This window comes from Epinephelus lanceolatus, chromosome 2 (genome assembly GCF_041903045.1).
Source record: "Epinephelus lanceolatus isolate andai-2023 chromosome 2, ASM4190304v1, whole genome shotgun sequence".
In the NCBI taxonomy this organism is placed as follows: Eukaryota; Metazoa; Chordata; class Actinopteri; order Perciformes; family Serranidae; genus Epinephelus; species Epinephelus lanceolatus.
This window is the reverse complement of record NC_135735.1, coordinates 40,121,655-40,147,054: the sequence shown is the minus strand read 5'-3', so window position 1 is coordinate 40,147,054 and position 25,400 is coordinate 40,121,655. Positions and strand designations below refer to the sequence as shown.

The window sequence follows — 25,400 nt, the reverse complement described above, 5'->3', positions numbered from 1 at the left end:
CACCTGATAGCCCTGGAGATATTAAAATCCAGTGATTGCTCACAGAAGTTGTATGGAACAAAAGAGCAATGGCTCCACTCATTCTCATTTGATTGGAGATGGAAAGCTGTCATGTGCTCGATAAGGCCTTTGGTGACTTTTTTCCAACTTCATTCATGAAAATATTTCAAAGACAAGGACAAATAGAACTTCAGGATGGGATCAAGCGGCCGGGTGACATCACATTTTGATAGAGCGCCGGATGACACTTGAAAAGACCGTTCTCAAAGGGCTTTCATGTCTGTTTGGTTTTTTATAAATAAAACTTTATCTCAGATTAGGTCAGAATTACTTTGACACGTGGTTGTTATTATCAGCCGCCCATCTGCCCCAAAAATATATCAGAGAGGAAAAAGACAGATATTAGAATTCTCAAACAAACTTTTGAGAAGATTACATGTGACAAAATGATTTAAATTAAATGAAATTTAGATATATAAATAATGAAGTAAATATAAATGCACTGACATATACATGTGTATATATTTCATTTGTCAGTGCTTGGGATTTCTTTTCAGCATTGAGGGGCACTGAGATTATTGTATGGGCCACTGAACGTAATGGATTTAGTGTTTATCAAATGACAACAGACAAGAATTAGCAAGTTACCAGCGCCCAGCAACACTCTGCCTCACTCCCTGGGCCCCCCACAGTGATGTGGTGATCAGTGCAGCCTGAAGTGTACTGTATGTTGCTGCAGCAACAGAAGTTTGCTGATTTGGTGGGCATTTGGGGAGGTTGAGAGGGCAGTCTGGGATCAGACCCTTGGCATTCAGGTGTTCAGTCTTTCTCTAGCTGAATTCGAGTTGCTACAGGGCACTAAGTAAAGGCACCCATTGAGAAAGGTTTATTTGTATATATTATAGAGGAAGCAAATGCACATTGTCCAAAAAAGTTAACACAAGCTTAAAAAGAAAAAGTGCCTGTTGATTCTAAAATGACGCAAAAACATGCATGCACCGAACAGTAACTACAGCAAATTCTCTGCATAATTTCTTACTGTCAAAGTTTTTCCTGTAAAAACATGGTGCAGTTATGAAAGTGTTTGCACCTGTTGATATAAAGCAATGCCTTTTAATAAGACTTCAAAAAAAATCTGAAAATTTACATGCAGAACACAACTGGACTGGTATACAGACACTGCATGATACTGACTCAGGTGTCTGCTCCAGTGAGTGCCATCTATTCTTGCTCTTTGAGTGTTTCATATTTCATTAGCTTTCAGAAGTTATTAGCTTTATTTCTATTAGAAGTTGAATGGACATGCTTGGGGGGGGGGGGGCTGTATAATGGCATAGTTTCATAGAAGAAAATTGGTCATTATAAGTAATGTTACACACAGAAGATGTAGAAGGAAAGGAGAGAGGTGATTGGTTGACTGGGACATTAAAGGATACTGGGAGATCTCATCATGTATGAACAGGAGGAATGATTACAGCAAGAAGAACCTGCTTCAATTTTCATACGGCATTTGACTATTGCTTTAGGACAAACTTGAAAAAATGTGAACTTAGCCTTTAACATAAAAATTAGTTATTTTACAGTACATAGAGGCAAGTAGCACCAGCAAACCAGCTGTACAGTGCTATACATTACCAGTTAATTGATGTAAACATTGTACATTAATTCAATAGAGGACCTGCTGTAAAAATGAAAACAATTTGTGTTTTATTAGACTATGAAAGCATCAATGAAATTTTCCATAATGGTGCTTTGCCGGGCTCTCTCAGATAAACAATACAGGAACAACATTAATTTGATTTGATGCCATCTAGTCTCAAAACTGCCTGGATAATTACATTTGAACATTAAATCATTTTCATCCAGCCACCCACTAAACCTGATATTTCCTCATTGTCAGAACCTCACAGGATCCAACTCAGGGAATACCAAACAGAGCCATCATGCTGTAACATGCATTGGGCCTGTAACAGGCCCAATGCATCAGGGGCCCCCCTGGCCTTCATCTGCAAAATATCACCCAAATTAGAGACAAAAATGACCAAATTACCAAAACAACAAGAAAGAGACACAAAATGCCGATTTAAGTCACAAAATGACCTCAGAGAAACACAAACCATCAATAGATGCCTAACGACGATGAAGAGGCATAAAACAACTTCAGTCAGGAGAAACCGAATAATTAGCCTAAGTAAAGATAATATTTAATACAGAATATGACAGGACAGATTAACAGATGATTTGTGCTGATTAAGATTTACCAGAAGTCTTTGGTACTTGGACACCAAGAGGGAGATAATTTGTGATCGTGGGGCATCTGAGCGGCAGCAAGATAAAGCTGCCTGATGAAGTCCAGACACTGGTAGTCTCACCACCAGACAATCAGAGATCTCCGCCTTCTGATAGTCTGGGGACACTCCTTTCTAAAGTGTGTTTAACACACTGGCGAAAACGGCCGGCAACAAAACAACGCCTCTTGCATTTTTTAAAAGGACACGCCTTCCCGGAAATGTGCGCTCCCCCTTTTCTTGTCCGCAAGGAAACAAACACACAGAGAGCTTGAAAATGGATGCCAAGAGATTTAACTCCGTTTTATCAAACGTGTGCTCAGTCCACAAGATTGTGGAAATGAAGGACTTACAGCGACTTTGTTTAAAACTTTTAACGCAGTCGGACTATGTTTACGAGCACAAGAGTTCAGCGAGCCACCGAAGGACCGCCCTGCGGATTTACTATTGGTTCTGCAACGTAGGGAGTTTTTTTAAACTCTGAAATTGTATCCGCCCATCTAAACACAAAATCAGGGAGAAAGACATCAGTCTTTAGTTAAGCAAAGCGTCTAAAGACTGACTTGTGAGTCTAAGACACTGGTGGTGGTGGCTGCTGACTCTGAGACTGCTGACTGCTGACTGCTGAGGCAGATTAGGCTGATGAATCCATAAGGACCAGGTGTGATGGGGAGGTGAGGGTGTGCACAACTGCAGCAGGAAAAAACTGCAGCAGAAGAGAAACATATTTAAAATAGAGAGCAGTAAGATGATAGGCTGACAGAGAAGGTGCGTCGCTGTGCTATTGGTTGATTGTGAATCAGCTGAAAAAAAGCTAATGACTCAATCGACCTACCCAGACAATGACACCTAGAGATAGTGAGTGAGCATGTGTGCAAGGAGCTAATGGCAGGTTGATAACGAAAACTTACAGCCTGAGCATGAAAAGTATGTGGCGCCTTTTTGTGTATCTGTGCCCAGGGGCCCATTGTGTCATAATATGCTCATGGCACACAAGGTTACTTTTCATAACATGACAGTGGCAGTTATTTGCCAATTTATTTGGCAACATGGTGGCTGTGGCACAGGAGGTGCAGTGGTCGATTGTTAGTGGTAGAAAGGTCAATAGTTTGATCCCTGGTGCCTGCAGCATGTGTCAAAGTGTCCTCGGGCAGAATACTAAACCCTTAAATTTGGGTTTGATACCTCTGATAAGCAGGTTGCTTGGAGTAAAAACAGTGCTATATAAATGCAGTCCATTTACTACAGTATATAGATGATTTACATAGTAATACTGTAGTTGCCATTGTAGCTGAGCTGCTTCTAACTTCATGTCTTTCACATCTTTCGGGGTGGCAATAGTTCAGTCCATATTGACTTGGATTTGAAACAGAAGGGTCACCGGTTTCAGTCCCACTGCCAAGGTGCCCTTGAGCAAGGCATCAAACCCCCAACTGCTCAGTGCGCCTGTTCATGGGCAGCCCCCTCGCTCTGACATCTCTCCATTTAATGCATGTCCTCTCTGTGCATGTGTGTGTATTTCGCGCCTGTGTGTATGTGACAACAGAATGGAAAAACTGAATTGCCCCTCAGCTATTAATAAAGTATATCTTCTTCTTCTTCTTTTTTTTTTTTAAAGGTATTTTTTGAGCATTTTTAGCCTTTAATGGATAGGACAGACAAGTCTGAAATGGGGAGAGAGAGAGAGGGAGTGACATGCAGCAAAGGGCCACAGGCTGGGGTCGAACCCGGGCCGCTGCGGCAACAGCCTTGTACATGGGGTGCCTGCTCTACCCACTAAGCCACCAACAACTCATCTCCTTCTTCTTTTTAACCAGTGAATGTAAACAATGTTTCTTAGTAACAGATAAAGACCCTTTAAGGTCACCTTGAAAATAGATACCTACATGTCTATATGGCTTAGCTCCAAAGCAGCAAACCACTGATGATAGATACACCAGATCTGTGGCAGGAAGGGATTGTATAATACCTATGAGGTGGACTGCCTTTGGACAGGAAGCTCTCTCAGTGAGAGCAGCTCACACATTTGCCAGCACTCACCAGAGACTGTGACACATATCCTTTATTTAAAATTCATTTAGAATCATGGTTAAAAGACAATCAAGTGTGCGACCACACTCTATGACTTATTCAAATAACCCGAGGCGCTCTTTGTTTTATGTTTTATGTATTGCTGTCTTTGTTTTCAAGTATTTCATGTGTTTTTTATGAAATATGCTCTGCTACATACTGTATTGCTGTGCCTGTGTGAATATATTTCATGTGTATTTTGTAGCTGTCACTACACCTGCGCGGGGACTGCGGTTAAAAAATGAGCTAAGAGGGCTAAACTGGCACATTTATGGAAATGTCTGTTTATGTTCACCGTCCCTGTAACTCTATAAATAAATGAGTATATAAATAAATAAAGTGATCTAAATGAATTACGGATATAAAATGCATGTCTGGAGAGGTATGTGCCATCTACAAGTCAGTGGTTATAAAGGTGTGTCCTACTTAAGTATGCCAACATGTATTTGTAATTAATTTATTATGTGTGCTTTATAGTTGTGATTATTGTAGATCATTCTGTGTAGATCTCTTTTTACTTTGACATTAAAGGTCTTTTTCTGTTTTTCATTTTTTTTCCATTACGTATTTTGTGACATTATTCTAAATTATTTTTATATTTCCAAAATTATTATTATATTGTTCTATAAGATCATTTTAAGTACATATGGTTATTTTGGATTCACTAAATCATCAGTTTAATGACCCTATCATTCTTTATTTATATGTTTATGTGATGCTTTGTATTTTGATCACATAATAGGCTACAGTCATGCTGATGCAGTACAGCAGTCCCTGTATGAAAGTGGACTTGTGATCACTGTTGATTGCATGCAGTTTCTGCAGGTGTCAGTATGACTGTAGCCAGTAGGAGGGACTTGATGCTCCAACTTCTCATTTTGTGTCTCTCTGCTCTCCAGCCAGTCGTCCTGGTCCTGCTTGGAGAGAGACGACGGCATCAGCAGCACGGCATTCCGGGGAAACACCATGCATCTTAGGCTAAAAAGACGACTGGAGCCTCACCGTATTTCGCGTTCTTATTTTTGATTTCCGTTTTTTTTTTTGTTTCGTCTCCCCCCCTCCCCCTCCCTCCTCTCTCCTTTTCACCCAATCTCTGACGCGCAAGGACACTACAGCATCCATCCACGGCAGGAACGCTCACATAGAGCATCCTCTGTACAGACGCACCACCACCACCACCATCCTCCTCCTTCCTTCCTTCCTTCCTCCCACTCTCCTCCTCTCCTCTCTCCTGTTCTGTTCTAACCCAGAGGACATCGGGACATCTTCTCCCCCCTCTCTACCCGGAGACATGGATCTATGGTTTCATTCGATCCGGATTTGCTGGTGGAGGGTTTTGTTTCTGATGAGTGTTTTCCAGGACTATCTGAGCTCCATGCTGGACTGCCCGCCGACCTGCAGCTGCTCTCAAACAGAGATCTATTGCAATAAGTCCGACAACGGCAGGTTTTTCCCTTTACTCGCCCTGCAAGATACTGGGAGCAATGGGACCAGTGTTGACATAGCAGAGTTATTCAAAAACATCACCTCTATGTAAGTAGATGCGGATTATGCCGTGCGTTTTTTTTTTTTTTGAATCATTAATTGATCATATCCTCAGTGAGGCGTCTGTGCTTTCAGGCTGTCTGTTGCTTTCCTCGCACTGATCTGACTTGTTGGCTGATTATGTCTTATTTCCAGACTTTCTGCACTTCTATCAGTCTTATAAGTGGCCTTTAATGATAATACCACCTAATAATCGGGTTTTATACGGAGCGTAATGCGCTTATTCTGTCTCCCCTGCACATATAAGGCAAATCCTTTGCAACGTTTCTCAGACGTGGCAACAAACTACTTGATGTGGAGCCTCGGTTGATGGATGATTTTTTTTTTTTTTTTTTTTTTTGTTAGTGTGTCCTCATAAAGTTGCTCCTCCGCAGCGGCTCCGCAGGCCTACACGGCCAAATGACAGAAAGGATGTTGCGGAGAACCTCAGATTACCCATTCACTCGATTCCCCGTCCTCGTGTACGGCAACTGCTCCGACAGATTGTGCTAAATGAAACAGAAATAAATGGTGCAGTAAGGTCAAGCAGTTACATTTCAGCCCGCATCCTCAGACCGATGCGACCCGACAAACTTTATTATGTGCTGGGGGAGATCTGGAGGAGGGGGTGTTGGGAAAAAAACGTCACTTGTGGCGTTTTTTTTTGTCTCTCCCCCCTCTCCCCTGAAGATTTGGACGTGCAGCAGGACGCTGTGCTTTCAGAGGATTCATAAATCGTTAGCTTAAAACAGTGGAGCTATGATGACGGCAGCCTCTCCAGCTCCCCCTCACCCACACACCCCCAGAAGTACATTTTCATTCTGCATCCTCTCCCTCCTCCCTCCTGCTCTCTCTCTCTCTCTCTCTCTCTCCCTGGCATCGATCCTTCCTGCCAACATCAAAGCTTTCTTTCTTGAAAAGTCAGTACAAAAAAAAAAAGAAAAAAAAAAACGGAGCTCGGGCCTTAAAATAAGACCTCTGGTGTCGATGAGGCTGATTTGCATATAAAGTAAACATCTCCCCGTTAACGCACTGGAATTCCCCGCACGGCTTCCTCCGCGTCGTCTTACGCCACAAAGGGACTTTTCCTCCCATCACTTTTGGTATCCCGTTTACCCTTTTATCCGTTGGAGGCAGACAACAACTTATTTTGTGACACGGTTCATCGCTTCCCTGTGCCACTAGAGGGTAGCCTGGTACCCTCTATACACTGGGAACCAAGTGCTCCTTCCAACACTGGAGTCATTTACTGTACGTGACTGTTTTATCAGAGTGTTTTTAGTCAAATCAGGGCGCCAGAATAACACTCAGTCGCCACCATGAGCTTATGATGGTAAACAGACGAAAGGTCAAAGGTCAAAGCCCACTATAAGTGATTAGTGTGACCCCAGGGTGACCCTCGGATAAAGATTTTCTCTTTGTAAAACCTGCTCCTTACAGGTTACGCTCATTAGTCTTTGCTCTCGTCCACATCAACAGTAGAATAAACTACCTCTTGTTTTTAAATTGTTCAGTGAAATAGCCACTGTACAGAAGCACAAAGCCGTGCACTGATTGCCTTTTTGCCTTTGAGAAACCCTAATGCAATTGACCCAGGACTAACTGTGCATTTCATGGCCCCTCGCCAAGCAGACTGCTTGTTTTCTTGCTGCTCAGCATGGACGGCAACCTCCACCCAGCACCACCACCGGCAGCAGCTCAATGACAGCATATCAGAGACAATAGCTCCCAATGTCACATCAGCTAACACATCAGATAGGATTCATCCATTCAACAACACACAGAGATGATTTGTACATTTTGTGTAAAATCTGCTCAACTGTTGTGTCTATAAGCATGTATTTAAAAAGCACAGTTAATTATTTCAATTAACAATTTAACTCTTGCTTACACAACAACCATAAATACATACTGCACTAATTGAAATCTATAAATGAACAAGTATAACTGGCAGTTAAAGGCTTGATGCTATTTTATTTTCTGGCCAGAAAACACGCTCTTTAAAAATAATAACCAGTAACCATAGTAATACAGAGCAGGCAGTGAGCGAGGCCACATGCAGTACAAATTGTCCCCGGCCCTCTCTCTTTGTAAGGTGTTGGATGCATGAGTTTTGCTAACGAGAGGTCTATTCCGCTCATCGCAGGGGAAACAGGGAGCGATGGGGACAATTTATGGAGATGGAAAACTAGAGCGAGGGCCCCTAGCAGAAACCGTGGGACGATTGGCCAGCCAAAGAAAACTGCCAAGTCCAAATAATAGTTTTCCAGTTCTCTCACATTAGAGATTCATCACAAGAGGCATCTCTGTTTGAAGTGGATAAGATAAGGCCTTGCTGTGATACTTGAAGAAAAAAAAGGTTTTCTGAGAGCAGCTGAAGCGTTTGACAGGGTTGTGTAGCTCTGACTGCAGGTGCGTGTTTGTTTGCAGAATCCAATCAGCGCCTTCACCTCTGGTGATGACGTTTGGCCTCATTTTGTTCTTTTCCTTTCCGAACCACCCTCTGAGAGTGTGGTTTGTAAGGAGAGGCTAGAGTATCAGACCAGTCTGTGCAAGTCATCACCATGGCGTCAACTACTGTATGTCTCCAACATGTATTTAGATAAAAAAAATCACCTCTCTGCCTTCCTCGTCTCCTCTGCTCTTGAGTTCATCCTTCCATTCAGCTCCTATAATGGTATATGTATTCACCAGCATATACCTTCACCCTCACCGCTGAAACTGCAGAGCGATTAAATCAATTTCTGAGAATTAGTAAAAGTCAAAGTGTAAAAGGTACATCATCTGTGGTGTAATTGTGGTAATAGTCAATCTAAAACTTTGCTTTTCACTAGTAATATAACAATAAAATGGTCATATAATGTAATTTCCTCATAATTATCCTACAGGGACTTCTCTGCAGTCAAGTAGTCATTTACATAAAAATGGGAAAGATGATATTATTTCTTCCTTGTGCGCTCGAGATAGAAAAAATATTAGAACACCAGCTTGAACCAAAATCTCAATTTGACAGATGTATGACTGTTACCATGTGCTGGCTTTCTTGCAAGTGTTGCATTTTACAATTTTCTGCTGCACTTATCTCAACATTTGACAAAAAATGAGGTTAAGCACAAGGTTTTTTTATGTCTCACAATTTCCCCAGAATTTGCACAAGTAAAGATCATCATTTGATAGGGATTAATGGTTTGTCAGTTATTCTTCAGACATGTCTTAAAGAGACAGTTTACCCCAAAACCAAAAATACTTATTGTCATCTTACTTGTAGTGTTGTTTATCCATCTAGATCATTTATGTGTGAGTCTGCTGAACTACACCTGCCAACTGTATCACCATGCAGAAGGAAGTGTGCATCTACTGAGCTAACTAACGTTACAGCTCAGCAGAGGAGGACGCCATTAATGTTTACATCTTGGGCTGTCAAATGCATGAGCCTCTGGTCTATGAGTAGATGCACACTTCCTTCTGTGCAGGTTAGTGGCTGTAGTTCAGTAGAAAGCAGATTATTTTGGGTAATAGGGTCACGATTTCTGGAAAGAGACATTGCTGTTGAGTTTTTCAAATTGATTTTTTTTTCCACTTTGAGCACCACAAGCCAAGTGCTGTTTTGTTCCATTATATTTCTTCTCTACAGCCGATATCTCCAACACTTGGCAACTTTCAGCGAAACAATCTAGATCCATAGCACTACAGATGAGAGGCAAGATATGTACTTTGGATTTGGGGGTAGACTGTCTCCATAAACATATATAAATATTGTGCTTTGATAATATTTTGTGCCTGATATTGCTCAGTTACATCTGCTCCTTTGTCATTAAGATACAGAATCTATGCATATGCTTTTTTTAACTAGACACAAGATGTTTAGTAGTCCATTAACTGAGAAGTCCATTCTCAGTTAATCTGCACTGGAGGTTTCAAGTTTCAACTGTTGCATTGTGGACCATGATTGGCCATCTAGTTGTGTCATGGATGGACATCATAAGCTCAGTTGAAGACAGAGAAGCTTCCCTCTCATCATCAGATGAATGTGAAAACAGCCTATTAGTGTCGAACTCTGCACATATGTCATTCTGCAGTCAGTGAAGCTCAAAAATCTAAGTTAAGTAATAATTTAAGAAAAACACATTTGACTATAGAGGGAATTTAAAGAAACAATTCATTTAGTTAAAGTAACCGATAGCATCCCAGAATTTCCAAATTCCTCAACATGGTTCACAAATGACCTACAAACATCTGGTCATGAAGACATGTTGAAATTTTGTAGCATTGACAGGCTTGATTAGAAACCAAGAAGTGTACATATAACAAAAATCCATCCATCCATCCATGAAGAACGTCCGAATCCCTGCTGCTTTTGATGTCTTAACGTGTCACTTGCGTACTGTATATATCTCATTATGTATGATATTTGATTTTGCTATAATATTCATTAGAAGATGATGTTCTCTTTAAATGTGAATGTTAAAATCAGAAGTCCTCTATTTGCCTTTGAAATGAGAATGCTCTTCCAAAAGCGTCATAGTTTGGCTTCTTTAATGCCATCTCTTTCTTCAATCAAAGGGATTTATGTGGACTTGTAAAATTGCCATCTGTTTATCTGCAAACAAACTGAGAGTTCCACACTCTGAAATGGTTCAGCGTTTATCTACTTTGCCAAAATACAGCTTGAAGTTTATCGTTTGATATCTTTAAAATCTTGATCATCCAGTCAATAAAAGGCTGTGTCTTCTAATTTCCAAGGAAACAAGTTCTCCTTTAAAATGCATCATAATGTTATATTTATCGTGATTAATCTTTTACTTACTGGAGGTGTCACTTTCAAACAAAAGAAGTCACACTTTGGAATGAAGCTAAATCAGGTTCAGGTTTTATTTCGGTAGCATTGAACCAAAGGCAATCTTTAAAGGATAACGGAGAAGTCTCCTGTGGAAAAGCGAAGGTAAAAATGCAATTTCAGGTGTATTATGCCATAGAATAGGATCATGGGATAGGGTGTGATCTAACAGGACAGGATATGTTGTGAAAAAGCGCAAAAGAATATCAAAGCTGTCACATCCATCCATCCATCCACTGCTTTACTGGCTACATATTTCACCAGCCATCGCTTTCAACAATTACCCCCAAACTCTGGCTCAATGCCAGTTACTCTGCTTCCTTAAAAAGTATTTGGAGAAGTTTTTCCTCTCATTTTTCTTTTTCAAATTTTAAAACAGCTCAGCTCCGCTTGAAACTATCGATCGGTGGACACCTTCAACTACACATCTTATATGAAACCTGCCAGCAAGCTGATGCTGCCAAAGAAACCTGTTTTATACAGGAATGTTTCCAAGGTCCGCTTATAGGTGACTTGTGTGGGCTGCAAGTGTCCCCCGGTTCAGACGCTGAGCATTACTGCATTACATAAATTCAGCGTTTTCTCAGGCTCTTAAAACTCCTGTGCAGCCCACATAAGTGTGTGACTGTGGCCAATAGCAACTTCACATCCAAATATCTGCTATATAATTCTTGCATAAGGCTTCTGAATGGGAATTGATAACTTTTATGGAATTTCACTGAAACTGATGTAGTCAAGTATTCCCTGTTCAACTGAGAGTCTTAGCTAAAGTGTTGGAGTACTAGTTGACCCTACAATGATAAAATCTTTTGCACATTTGTGTAATGTATTTAGAAGAGGAACTCCAGCAATTAAAAAAAAAAGAAAAGAATGGTCGAACTTAAACAGTGCAGGACAAGATCTCCTGAATTTTAATCCCTACTATTGCTGAAGCTACAAAAATGCTGGAACAGACATTTCCCATAATGCAGCTCCATGCCTTCTTTCATTAGACCCTCACTAAATGCCCAAGTCTTTCAAACCTCCAGTTTGTAACACAGGCTTTCTGTTACTAATTTGGAGTCTGAAGCTCAATCAGAGATATAATCACTCTTCAGTGTTCAGCTGTCTCAACTTTGCTCTCAACCATCACAGGCTGATATGGACTTGTGTAAATTAGTGGATGTCGGAATACATGCTCTACGAAAGGTGAAGGGTTGGACTCATTAATAGAAAATACATGGATCCAACTGTGAATCCAAAATGTACTGCAAAATATGTTTATTTCTCAGCCTTGGGGCCGTGTTAAAAGAAGCATTCATTACATGAATGCTTAAAGCTACAGTTGGTAACTGTCTGTCATATTTTCCATTACTGTATCCACTCAGTAGCACATGAGACAGTTATGTTTCTGAAAACATGTGAGGGGAGGAATCAGCAATGCAGGAACAGAATCTTAATTCATATTTGATAAGCGCTGCCTCGTTTGACAGTTTGACTGCAGTTGATGAGCAGTGATTGGCATGACTGTCAGCTGCGTTAGAGTTTTCTCGGCTCTGATTGGTTGTTTTCATTCATGCAGTGATTTCTTGCAAATGTCATTATAGGCACTATGGAGGTAAAAGAACATGGTTTTTTCATAGATTATCTGTCTTGTGCACTATTGTGTGGATATAGTGATATGACAAAAATGTATTTTTATAAAAATGAACTACAGCTTTAAAGATTCAGTGTGTGAGATTTAGGAGGGGTTAGTGGCATCTAGTGGTGAGGATTGCAGATTGCAACCAGCTGAAACTTCTCCTGGTTCAGGTGCCATAGGTGGTTTTTACAGGGAGCCAGTTTATCCGCAGAGGCTTCTTCAGATCAGGTGATGAAAATTGGTAAAACCAAAACACTGAATAAAGCAGTTTCACATTATAAATCAGAGAATGGACTGCTAGCCTAGCACCTGTTAATGTGAGCTTACCTCTTACAACTTAGATCAAGACAGAGCAGAGGTGTCTGATTTTCCAAAAGAAACGAACCTGGTGATTTATGTAGTCTCATGTTAAAAAATTCTGTGTTTTTCTGACACTGTTTGTTGCGCAGAGGCTGCTAACCAGGCTGCTAACCATGGTGCTGCAAAAATGCAAATGGCCCTATCTAAAGCCAGTGTTTGGTTTGTCCGTTCTGGACTACTGTAGAAACATAGCAGTGAAACATGACAATCCATAGACGAGGACCCACTTCCTATGTAGATATAAACAGCTCATTCTAAGCTAAAAAAAACACAACTATTCCTATTTTTAGGTGATTATACACCAAAAAATATGCTTATGTCATATCATATTCCATTTCTGCCGATGAACCCCCCTAAATCCTGCACACTGGACCTTTAAGTTTGGTTGGTAGAATATAGGTGTTGAATTTTGGTATCATTAGTGGAGACATAAAAGATAAGAGAAATACCTGTAAATGGAAAAAATGTGGTATATCTCCTCAATATGAGTCATACTGACTGAGAGAAAATCCAAAAAAGGACATTTTATAATATAACCTGGTTTAATTGGTAGAAGCACGCTTGCAGACTTGACTGTATGAATCTCAGATATTCTGATGAATATCTTTTGGGAAAATAACTGATAACTTCCATGGCTCCCTGGGCCCAGTCAGCTGGAGCCCAGTCAAAGGGTTTGGTTTTGCCCCCTAATCTGGGGTGTTGGATGGATGTACAGAGCAGTCTGCCCCTCCGTCCACAAGCTCTCACACACTTTGATTCTGACTGAAACACTCCTACCTTCCCCCGCCTCGCTGCCAGTATGTGTATTTATTTCCCCACCTCCTCCCTCCCGTTCTTTATCCTTTGTCTTTGTTCTCGTCTCCGCTCTGTGAAGTTTTGAGATGTCGGTTTTCTGATGCCCAGCTCACCTGTATCTGTTTGTCGTCTTGATTTATTTTTCTTTGTCACCTTGATATTCCTCTCTGTCATTTCCATTTTATTGAGTTTTTTTTTATTTTTTATTATTTTTTTGCTCTTTAGGGGTGAGATGTTTTTACAAGCCTGCTGGGGTTTCTTTGTGTGATCTGCAGTTTTCAGTGCCTTAGTATCATTTGAAAGCACAAATAAATTATACATAAACCTCACTTACCCTCTGTTAGCTGTTCACGAGGAATGTAGCTCAGAGCTTTACACCTGTCTGATATCAGCCTTGGATATCTGCTTTATATCTAAGCACAAAACAAAAAATAACACTGTTCAGTTCTTAATGCAGTCGTGCTGCACTGCTGCTCCTTATTTAAGAGGAATTATGTGGAAACCGGTTAATGCATTGACATTTAGATAGAGCTGTGCAGTGCCTAATACCCAAACAATACTTTTGTTTTTCCTCCATTCTTTTTTAAATAATTTAACTCAGATGCAAGGGCGTAGGTTTTGTTTCAACATGGGGGAGACACAGATGAATGAAGGCGTTTTTGGGGGGGGGTCCGCCCCAGAAAATTAAGAGTGTCAAACACTTAATTTCCTGCATTCTGGTGGAGTTTTATGCACTAATTTGTGCCTTTTCTGCATCAATTTATGGTGTAAATGTCTTTCATTCTGTCAAAATAAAAATCTTCTACTACATTCCTGTTTTTATGAGGGGTGGGGTCGGGGGGCAATAAAAACTACACCTAGTTTTGAAGTATTCAGATGGCAAACACTGGCAGACAGCTGGCAAATCTTTAGATAGACATAGCTCCACACAGACATATATTTATTATTATTATACTGGATGCAGAAACAGATGGATTGTATTTCACTGAAACTGTATTCTTGTGATTTCATGTGACATTAATTGATGGATTGATTGACTGATTGACTGACTGAAGTAAATCAGATTAGTGCTGTGGCCAGGCGTTTGATGTCAAATTTCGATACTTACCATTTTTTAAGACTCATTTCATATGTTAAAAAAAAGGAAGTTTCAAGGGTTTTTGAAGAAGTAGCAGAATACATGATTAGATGGTGTGTTTGTGGCAATCTGCTTACTCAGCCCCCAACATCACTACAGTATTTTAGAAAAGTCTACAGGAGCTGCGGTACTTGCTGATGCAGGATGGATGCAACAAGGGGGACGTTTTTGATATCTGCCGTTGTAGTTTTATGTGAGCACTATTCACATTCATTCATTAATTATTAGCTTGTCTTAGGCTATTAAATCACTTCCAAATGAAGGGCTTGTCTTATGGGGTTCAGGTGATCTTGACAACCTTGCAAAGCCCTTGTTGCGTCACTTGTCCCATGTTGTATCAGTGTCATCAACGCGGATGTCGTCTAACCACCCAGGACGGAGTTGCTAACACGCGTCTTGCCAGTTGGTCGCTACCATACAGACCCCCTGCTGCCTCCGCATTGCGAGGCTCACCTCAGGCAGTGCACGACGGGCTCCTCTGTTATAAGCATATCATCAAGTTTGCATGAGCCTGTCTTTGTGGAAAGTAGGTCACGGCTGCCATCTGAGAATTAGGAGGAGAGAGAACGGTGGTTTTCGTTCAGATCCTCCTGCATACAGGGATGCTGTGAGAAGTCTCGGCCATGTGACTGACCCAGCTTCTCCCACGCCCCCACCACCTCAACTCCCGCATCTGCAGGCAGCCTTCGCGCCTTAAAAGATGCATACTAATGAAGCACCTTCCCCCCCCTTTAACAATCAAAAGATGCATTGAGGATCGAGGGGTGAAAAATACTGAGGGCTCGGCTGTTTCAGCCAGGATTAGAAAAACCCTTTAAAGCCTTGCAGCGGCATTCCAGGGGCTTTCTGTTGACATTTAGTTGAGCTTCTGCTTTTATACAGCAGATTATGAGTCAGTGCCGCTACTGTGGGCAACAGTTTATCATGTCAAATTTAGGAGATTGAAGGGAGCAGAAAAAATCATGTATCCACCTATTTAATCCGCAATTTGTTCCATGGTGGCATGAAAAAACACAACATAAACCCGACTGAAATGTTTCCCTTGTGCATAATCCATCAATTTACATCTATTTACATGCATTTCATTTTGCTGTATTTTTTATTATAATGTCTTATGTGGCTGCTCACGAGTAAGGAACAATTATCAAGTATCTGCTGCTGTTAGATATCTACTGATGAACACAAGACTGACAGTTTTATGTCTAATCAGGTAGCATGAGCTTTACTGAGGCTTTATTACAGTTAATCATGTTTAAACATGATATCTGTAAGCTCAGTGAAGGCACACTGAAAACAGCTAATTCTTTCGACTGCATCATCCTCCTTTATAATGTGTAATGGCGGTGGCTTGGAAACTCTCTTTTCTCTCTTGATCTCTTTCTCCTTCCTCTCTGTGTTTCTCTGTCGGTCCATCTCTCTCACACACACCTTTAATTTCCTCAGAGATAACTTCTTCCCTGGCGAGGATGTGTCTCTGACCTCCATGGTGTCCATCACCGTGTGCCAACTCCCACCAGGCACCACTGACATAAAACCCCAACCTTCCTCCTTTCTCTACCGGGCCCCTAATAAAGCTCCCACTTATTATTCATGTTGGATGTTTTGTGTCTCAAAAAAACATCAATCATCATGTATTATCAAGTAGGAGGAGTCACCCCACTGTCCTCCATGTCAGCGATGACTGGCAGGGCTGTGTGAATAATGCAGCTCTCTCAGTTTTCACTGAGCTTCAGCCATGTTCTCCTACACGACATGCATGTTGATGAAGGCTATTCAGCAGCATTCTCTCTTCTCTTTCACAGAATGCATCATTTTAAACAAAGTCCAAAGTGCTTTGGAAATGAATTGTTCATCTCTGTGTGTATTCTGTCCACCTGCACTCCTGTATTGTGTGCCACTGTGTGCATCAAAATCTTGCTTCAGCACGTCTCAGTGTGTCCTCAGATGGCTCCTGTTCAGGATCACATGGGGGATGGAGCTTATCCTAACTTAACACTCAAGTATTCTTATTATTCTTGTTATTAATTTTTATCATTTTTTAAGGCCATGGCATTTTGGTAAGCTCTGTTCTAGATAAACACACTTTTTTTCCAAACCTGAAAAGTACTTGCTTTGTGTTTTTGGCCTTTCTTTGTTCTGACAAAGCAAAGCAGTACATTACCAGCAGTGCGCTGCCCTCTCCTGCCCTCATCCGTCCATCAGCTCTCCATCTGTACAAATGAGTGAGGTCTGGTTGAGGCAATATGTGCGCTGATGTTTGGGCGGTAAACACTCACACAGAATGAATTAATGGCTCCACAATCCTCGCTGTTTAGCTTTGACCGCCAACATCATCATCCGTGAGGACAGGATAAAGCATCATCACCACAAATGCACCTTCATATTTCCCAGAAAGCAGAAAGATATATATATTGGCCCTGAGTGCCACAGCAGCCTCTATTTATTGATTACTTTAAATGCGCTGATATCTGTATTTGCTCTGTTCTGTAGACTATTGGTGCGTATTGCACTACATCAAAACATTATGGACCTGGCAGGCCATTCAGCTATACTCACCGATCATTCTCAGTGAGCCGAGGACTCTCGGTGGCAGTAGTCAAGAGCACCAGGAGGGTTTTTTAAGACCCCGACAGTGCTTTGTGTGAAGGCAGATGAGAACACATTAAAAGTAAATGGTCCACTGGGACTCAACTCTCCTTCCTACTGGCTCCCTGTTGGTGCAATGACCTTGCTACTCCAGTCAGAATATCACAGTCACTCTTCATCTTCCTTCATAGGCTAAAAAACTCATCTTTTTAAGAAGTACCTGACATTGCCCTCTCTTGCTGCTGATATCTGCCTCCTCTAATATGCTCTCTCCTTGAAGTTAAAAACCCCTATCTCTCATACTCCATTCCTACAATTTGGACTCTACATAAGTCCAGTGGATGCCAAACTTTTTCTAATCATTGCACCCTTTCATAGTGATTATCACACCCCACACATACACACATCAGATATGTCACATAAACTATATCTATATCTAGAATAAATCAAGTAGAAGCCTGTAAAAGCCTTCAGATCTGCAGTCCATCTGGGCAGATTTGCAGATACATTTAGGACTTGTGTATGCTCATTGGTCTCTTGCTGAAACGTTGATACAGAACATTGATGAGCTACCAATTTCATGTCTGCATGCCAAATATGTAGGCCTTGCTACAGTGAAGCAGTCGATCAGCTTAGTGTAGTATAAAGAGCCAAAACAAGAATCAGTTTGTCACCATGACAGCAAAGACTCCAGGAAGACTTCAAGGAGTTACTGCGCCTGGTGAAGACAAAGCCTGGCATAGAACCACCGGTAAAACCACAATTCGTTATTTTTTTCATGGACTAAAGCAGACCCCTAGGAATGCTGCTCAGTCTTGCTACCATTTGTTCCCAGTGGCCACTTGCGGTACTGCAGAGTAACATCCCCTATAGAGTAAAAAAGCATTTTCCCCATAAACCACCACTATAAAAGAGATGTCTGTAAAACTGTTGCCAGAACACTTCAAAGTGCAAACAAGGTCAGTTTAGAATCTTTCTATTATGAATTTTTGATCCATGGAGGTTTAATATTCGTAAAACTGTCCTTGAGCTGAGAAAAACTATTTAAAAATCCATGACATCATCACAATGTAAAATCTTTGAGCTGAGCAGGGACTCATGGGCGGAGCCAGCAGGAGAAACACTACTGCGCATATTTAGTGGGCTGCACATCACAACAGTAATCCTGGAAGCAAAAACATCTTTGGTATATGTGCCAGCCGAGCAGCTCCATAGGACTGAATAGGCAACTTCTTAGCATCCATTATCTGTGTATTATACATTTACGTCTATTTGACATAATGTGTTAATTAGTGATATTAAGAGTTGCTGGTAGTCGGAGTTGGTTACCTTCAGCCAGAGCGAGGCTAGTTGTTCCCCTCTGTTTAAGTCTTTATGCTAAGCTATGCTAACCTGCTGCGTCTTCATGTTTGGCAAACAGATATATCTTATCAGGCAACTTTTGCCAGTCAAATAAGTGCTTTTCCTGTTAAACTTAAGCTTTAAATCAAACAGTGAAAAACTGCACGTGAATTGGTTTCATCTGTGGTTGTCATGAACAAAAAGCATGCAGACATGACATCATGTATTGATTCTTACTAGCTGCGTGAATTATTCAGTATCTTTGCTGATCAAATCAAGGTTTCAAGATGTCTCCTGAGCTTACGTAGTATCATTGTTACATTTCACATTTGTTCTTGCAGATCAGGTAGTCTGGTGGGGTCAGCTAGCTTGCCCTCTCCATGAAAAGCTGTAAGCAAAGTAGCTTTCAGTAGTAGCTGAGGTCATTTGGTCGACTCAGGTTCTCAGCTGCCCCATCTTGTATGTGGCTAAATGCTACTAAAAATGAATAATAACAGATTGGAAGGAGTGTTGTGTATTATACATCTACATCTATTTGACATAATGTGTTAATTAGTGAACTTAAGAGTTGCTGGTAGGCGGAGTTGGTTACCTTCAACCAGAGCGAGGCTAGTTGTTCCCCTCTGTTAAAGTCTTTATGCTAAGCTATGCTAACCTGCTGCGTCTTCATGTTTGGCAAACAGATATAATGGTATCAATCTTATCGGGCAACATTTGCCAGTCAAATAAGTGCTTTTCCTGTCAAACTTTAGCTTTGAATCAAACAGTGAAAAATTGCACATGTGAATTGGTTTCATCTGTGGTTGTCATGGACAAAAAGCATGCAGACATGACATCATGTATTGATTCTTACTAGCTGCTTGAATTATTCAGTATCTTTGCTGATCAAATCAAGGTTTCAAGATGTCTCCTGAGCTTACGTAGTATCATTGTTACATTTCACATTTGTTCTTGCAGATCAGGCAGTCTGGTGGGGTCAGCTAGCTTGCCCTCTCCATGAAAAGCTGTAAGCAAAGTAGCTTTCAGTAGTAGCTGAGGTCATTTGGTCAGGTCCATGTCATTGGTCCGACATCCCATTAGTCTGACGTCCCGTTGTTCTGATATGTGATTATACTAGGCTATACTGTATTTGTGTACCATAGGGGATCAGCAAACGCAACAAAAGTAGGCTACTGGTCGAGATACAAGTGCCATAGAGAGGAGAGAGTGAAACACCATAACCTCCTGTTATTAGGGAGGGTTGTGCGGAGAGCTCTCTGCGGGGCTGAACGGCTCCCGGCGGGTGTATTTCTGCCTTGATGGTGTGCCCGCAACCAGCTCTGGGTCAGCTGGGAAAGGCTTGAGGCGAAGCAGGCTCACGGCTTATGTGTTTGCCACTTTCTTTTTCATTTTAACCCACACCATGATCTTTTCCTGACCCTAACCAAGTGGTTTTTGTGCCTAAACCTAACCAGACCTTAACCACAGGGCATCATGATGATTTCGGAACAACAGGACTTCGGAACAATGGGTTTAATATGGTTGGAACAATGGGATGTCGGACCAATGGGCAGTTCCCATTTGGTCGACTCAGGTTCTCAGCTGCCCCATCTTGTATGTGGCTAAATGCTACTAAAAATGAATAATAACAGATTGGAAGGAGTGTTGTGGCTCTGAAAATTGCCCTTTGTTATATGCTGAATAATGTTTGGGTTAGTAATCTGGGAATTAAAATTATTCACTTACATTCCAAAAATATACAGTGAAATGCCAAATGAGCATTGTATTGATGATGAAGCTGAACGAACACATTGTTGTAGCTGCTGCCATGACTCATATGTTCTTTGGGGATGAAACAGGCCGTGAAAGCAGAGGCGTCAACATAAGGATGTTTGTCAGAACTGTTAGACTGAATTAGCTTAACCTTTCACAAGGTTAATATGGGGGACATGGGATATTTGCATTGAGATTGTTCTAGGTCAAGAATCCAAAGGAAAATCATTAATGTGGTGCAAACTGAACTGTCATAACATGTTTTTGGCATTCATTTGCTGTCTTTGCTTTCTTTAGAGGTATTCATACTTATAAATATACCAAGATGACTTTGAAATACCTTCTGTGCACAATTTTACAATGTTAAATCACTGAAAGACAAACTTTTGACAAATGTTGACCTTAAACAACCACAATCGGGACACAGGAGATTTCAGCAAATTTCATCACCCTCTATTTCATGCATTTCATGAAACACAGAGGTGGGTTTATAATTTATTAATCACATGAGGCCCCCACATTATGTGAGTCAATGTCAACAGAGTCAACAGGGCTAAACAACAACAACAACCACCACGAGTGAAAATATTACTTGGGGGAGTGCCACCACGCAAACTAATCTGGTGCTTTGGCTAAATTGGCCTCCATGTGGAAAAGTGGCATCTCTTCTTTGACAACACTTTGATGGAGAAACTGGCTGGCACGACAGACAGGGGAAGTGACTTGCAGCGGCAGCTGTCTACATTTGACACTGTGAACTGTAGAGGCTTCTTATTTCCAGAGGAAGCCATAACCTGTCAGGCATCACTAATGTGTTTATTGTTACTGGAAAGATCAACTTGTTCCCCTCTGGTTATTTTAGAGAGGAGACAGTGGGAGTGTCAGTGATTGAATGTTCAGCGTTGTGCAGATTTCTGTGCTGTCGAAGTGCATTGTTTTAGAGCCTTGGAGTTACTGTACCTGAATAATTACTACACTTTTAACATCATCTGATATATAGGTGTATGCACATGGATGGATTATGAGAGTCATGAAAAAGGCACCCAGCCTAGACGCACAAAATGACTGCTGTGTCTTTGTTAGTTGTTTTGTGTCCACTCACAGTTGTTTTGAGGATTTTTGAAGGCAGAGACTTCAGACAGAGGCTCTGGGAGGACCGTTCAGTAATTCATACATGTGTATGTGTATCTTATCACCAATGATATGTTCAGAAGCACTTATAAAACATGCACCGACAGGTGACAGCCAGCTGCCAAGGCTTCATGTCTTCAGGTAGACTGATGAGATGTGTCCTCAGATTGCCCTGTCTCGCTGGCAGGATTAGGAGTCACTCTCTGACCGTCATTTTGATAAAGCACTGACTGTGTATGTGTTACAGAGAGAGTGTGTGTGTGTGTGTGTGTGTAAGTGTGTGTGTGTGTGTCTGAGAGAAGCAGTTGCTTAAATGGAAGCAAGGAGAAAAATAGGAAACAATCAAATATTCAACAACCTTGAGTTATACTGCTCCCCAGTTCCATCTCTCCTTCTGGAGGTAATTGGTTGACACTGTAGACTTATGTGAGAACTGTAGTATGTGAGGACTAGATGTTATTGCATTTCACATCTCAGTCAGAAAACAAGAAGACAAATTCGAGAGGAATTTAACAAGAACCTTCTAAGACTTCCCTCTCTGCTTGCATTTCACTAAGTCGGAGAAAGTTGATGTTTATTGATTTACCCAGAGAGATGAAATTGTAGAAGTGTTGTTTTTTTATTCCATGTGTATTGTGTTGTAATGAAACGATTCTTCTGCCAAACACTGACAGTGTCAACTATTCTGTAGTTCAACTTTTTGAAATGTTCTTCGGACTGCACCAGCACATGTACCAGCCCAAAATTTAAGACATTTTTCAGACAGTTCCAAGAGATCTGATACCACCGGTTCCGTGCACACCTGAACTAATTGAAGTCTTGACAAATGAACAGCTCAACATGTTTTGCCAAGGGTTTGATGAGTGATGGAAACAGTACCGGTCTTGTGTCTGTTTGGTTAGCATGAAGATTGGAAAGAGGGGGGAAACAGCTCGCCTGGCTAGGCCTTAAAATCCACCTGCCAGCCCCCCAACAATAAGTCTCACAAATTATAACACTTTCTTACATTTGTTTGATCCACAGCAAACTGAAAAGTTAAATGACAAGTTAGCTGTATGGTTGAGCTATGGAGTGAGCCATGTTTCCCGCTGCTTCCAGTCTTTATGCTATAACTCGACTCCTGGCTCTAGCTCCATCAGTCTTCTCATCCAAGTCTGAGCAAGAAAGCAAATAAGCATATTTCAAAAAACGTCTATTTGAAGGGTGGCATTGTCGCCTCACAGCAAGAGGATTCCTGGTTCGTCCCCAGGGTTTGGGGATCAAACTCTGGGGTGGGGGGAGCCTTTCTGTGCGAAGTTTGCATGTTCTTCCTGTGTCAGCGAGGGTATTCTCTGGGTACTCCAGCTTCCTCCCACAGTCCAAAGTCATGCACATTAGGTTAACTGATAACTCTAAATTAACTGTAGGTGTGAATGTGAGCATGAATTGTCTTTAAGTGTCAGCCCTGTGATAGTCTGGCGACCTGTCCAGGGTGTACCCCACCTCTCGTCCATGTCAGCTGGTATAGGCTCCTACTGTGAAGTATTTAGGGGCATCTAGCGGTGCGCTTGTAGATTGCAACCAACTCCATGTACCAACCATGTAGGAGAATCAAGATGGTCAGCACGAAAACACTAAAACAGGAATGGCCCTATTAAAGCCAGTGTTGGGTTTGTCCATTCTGGGCGACTGTAGAAACAGGATTCTGTGTAAGACAACCTGTTTCATCATATGTAGATATAAAATCAGCTTATTCCAAGGTAATAAGAACCTCACTAATTCTTAGTTTCAGGTGAATATATAATCGTAAAAATATAATTATTAATATTATATATCATTTTTGCCAATATAGTTCCCTCTAAATCCTACACACTCAACACTTAAAAGAAATTGACCATTTTTCTTGTTTGACCATTGTGATGAATACCTGAACAAAGGACCCATAATTTTATAACCAGCCAGACTGCTGTGAAGACCAGGAGTCACCATATTTTTTAGCATCAGATTGTATACTCTGTTGTGCATTGTAACAGGGTTATTAGACAGTCTATGAAAATATCCACAGTGACCAAAAAGACAAGATTATAATCTATTTTTAAAAAAGAAAACATAGTTAATGTTTACATGTACGTTTTAAGTCCAGTTAAGTTCTACATGGTGGTAGTGTCCTGCATGTGGAACAGTTGGAGGTAATATGTTAAGAGTATTGTGTCTATTGATCAATTTAATATCATCTTGTTAAAGAACAAGCATGGTTGTATAAATGAATTACACATATTTGCACTGTACTTGAAAAACACACTTCCCTGTGCTCAGCCTGGCAAATAAAGTCTGGATGCATCTCTAATCCTAATGGTCTCCCTTTGAGGTGAAATTTTAAATAAATTAAACCTTTGAACACAAAAAGTCTTTGATCCTTTGTTTTTCAGATGATAGTGCCGTTTTGTTTTTAGGTTTTTTATTTTCACTCTCCTTTTACACCTCAGTGCGTTTTACTCCCCAAAACAGGACACCCTCACTCACTGTCGACCCTGTTAACCAGTGTCTGTGTTCTCGCAAAAATAGCATTCTGTTATTTTGACACCTGGCTAAATATCACCCCGGCTGAATTTAATTCCAGCTGTGAGTCTTGTTCCTTTGCTGCATGTGTAAATTCCTCCTGTCAGAGTCCTCTGCAACATGGAAATGCTAATTTATCGAGAGCTCTAATTAGCACGAGGACTCAGGTGGAGAAGTGTCACACACATGATTCAGCTTAACCTTTCGCTTTGATTTCCCTCAAGCCTTATTTCTGGTCTTCACAGGGAAATATCTCTGAAGCTGTGTCATATCGTTGTGTCATTTTAAAAAAAATTATATGCTTCAAGTTAATATACATAATATATTTTTTACCAGGAATCAAATTATTGTGTGTGGTTGAAGCATCTCTGCACTCGGTTTTTTAGTTGCATCACTGTGATCTTACTGTCTTGCTTCATGACTAATTGAAATGATGTACATGTCTTCCTTATGAAAGATGAATACTCTCAAATCAGCTCCTCAGACCTCTTTCTTCTACCAGAATAACATCCTCCTCCACCCCATCCTCTTTTACCCACCTTAATTTGCTCTTGAAATAAAATGATAACAAAAAGAGGCAATCGTAGGGTTCTAAGTGCGATGCTCCGAGATGACTGAAGATTGCTTTCAGAGAAAAATGAAGAAGTAAAAAAAAGGATGTAAGCTCTAATTTTTGGGTGTTATTTCTTATCCATCATCTAAAAAAGTTGCACAGAAACATTATACACTGACTGTAATTGAATCTGGCATTTTGCCTGTCGTCATATTGTTTAGTTTAGTTTTATTTTTTTGAGCAATACTTGGATGAGAGGGTGGAGCTAACTGAGAGCCTGAGGGCAAGAAGGTGCACCAGTGGTAGTGACTTGTGAATCAGAAGGTAGCCACACCCGAGAGCATATCCTGTTTCATCGTTTATTTTTATTTACTTAAATAGGACCATTTTGTATTTAAAAGACTTTAAACTAGGGATTTAGACTATAAACCCGTTAGAAAAATGATTACTGAAGTAATAAAGGATTTTAACATATTGGACCATTCACATATATGATCATACCAGCCCAGTATCCCGAGGAACTAGGCTCATATTGCATGGTTCAACACTTCATGATGTATCAGCTAATGCCAATGTCTACTGCCAGTTGGGGAAGTTGTGTGCCCTGCAGTATACAGGATAAATGTAAAGTAAGGGTATGGAGCTCTGATGGATGGTATGAGTTTGCCTCTTGTTACAGACCTGCAATCAGTGATGGTTTGACGTGCACGGATGCTGTAAGAATCATCTTAAAAATGTCACTGATTCAAATCTGAGTTTTTGCTGAGTCATCCAACGTCTGCATTTTGTCTTCCAATATGATTGAGGATCATTGTTTATTCTGCTCATATTATTAAGCACATCATTCTGTTATTTCCAAAAGACAA

The 25,400-nt window shown here is 40.9% G+C and overlaps 1 protein-coding gene across 3 annotated transcripts in view; it reads left to right on the top strand.

Annotated features, from left to right (window-relative positions):
• Nucleotides 1-5,259: 5,259 nt before the first annotated feature.
• The window catches only part of ntrk3b (neurotrophic tyrosine kinase, receptor, type 3b), a 257,785-nt gene continuing 237,644 nt past the window's right edge, over nt 5,260-25,400 (top strand). For all 3 annotated transcript variants that reach the window (XM_033625920.2, XM_078161658.1, XM_033625911.2), the window contains exon 1: nt 5,260-5,891. In XM_033625920.2, the coding sequence (XP_033481811.1) occupies nt 5,650-5,891 (242 nt within the window). In that variant the 5' untranslated portion in view covers nt 5,260-5,649. The remainder of the gene's footprint in view (nt 5,892-25,400) is intronic.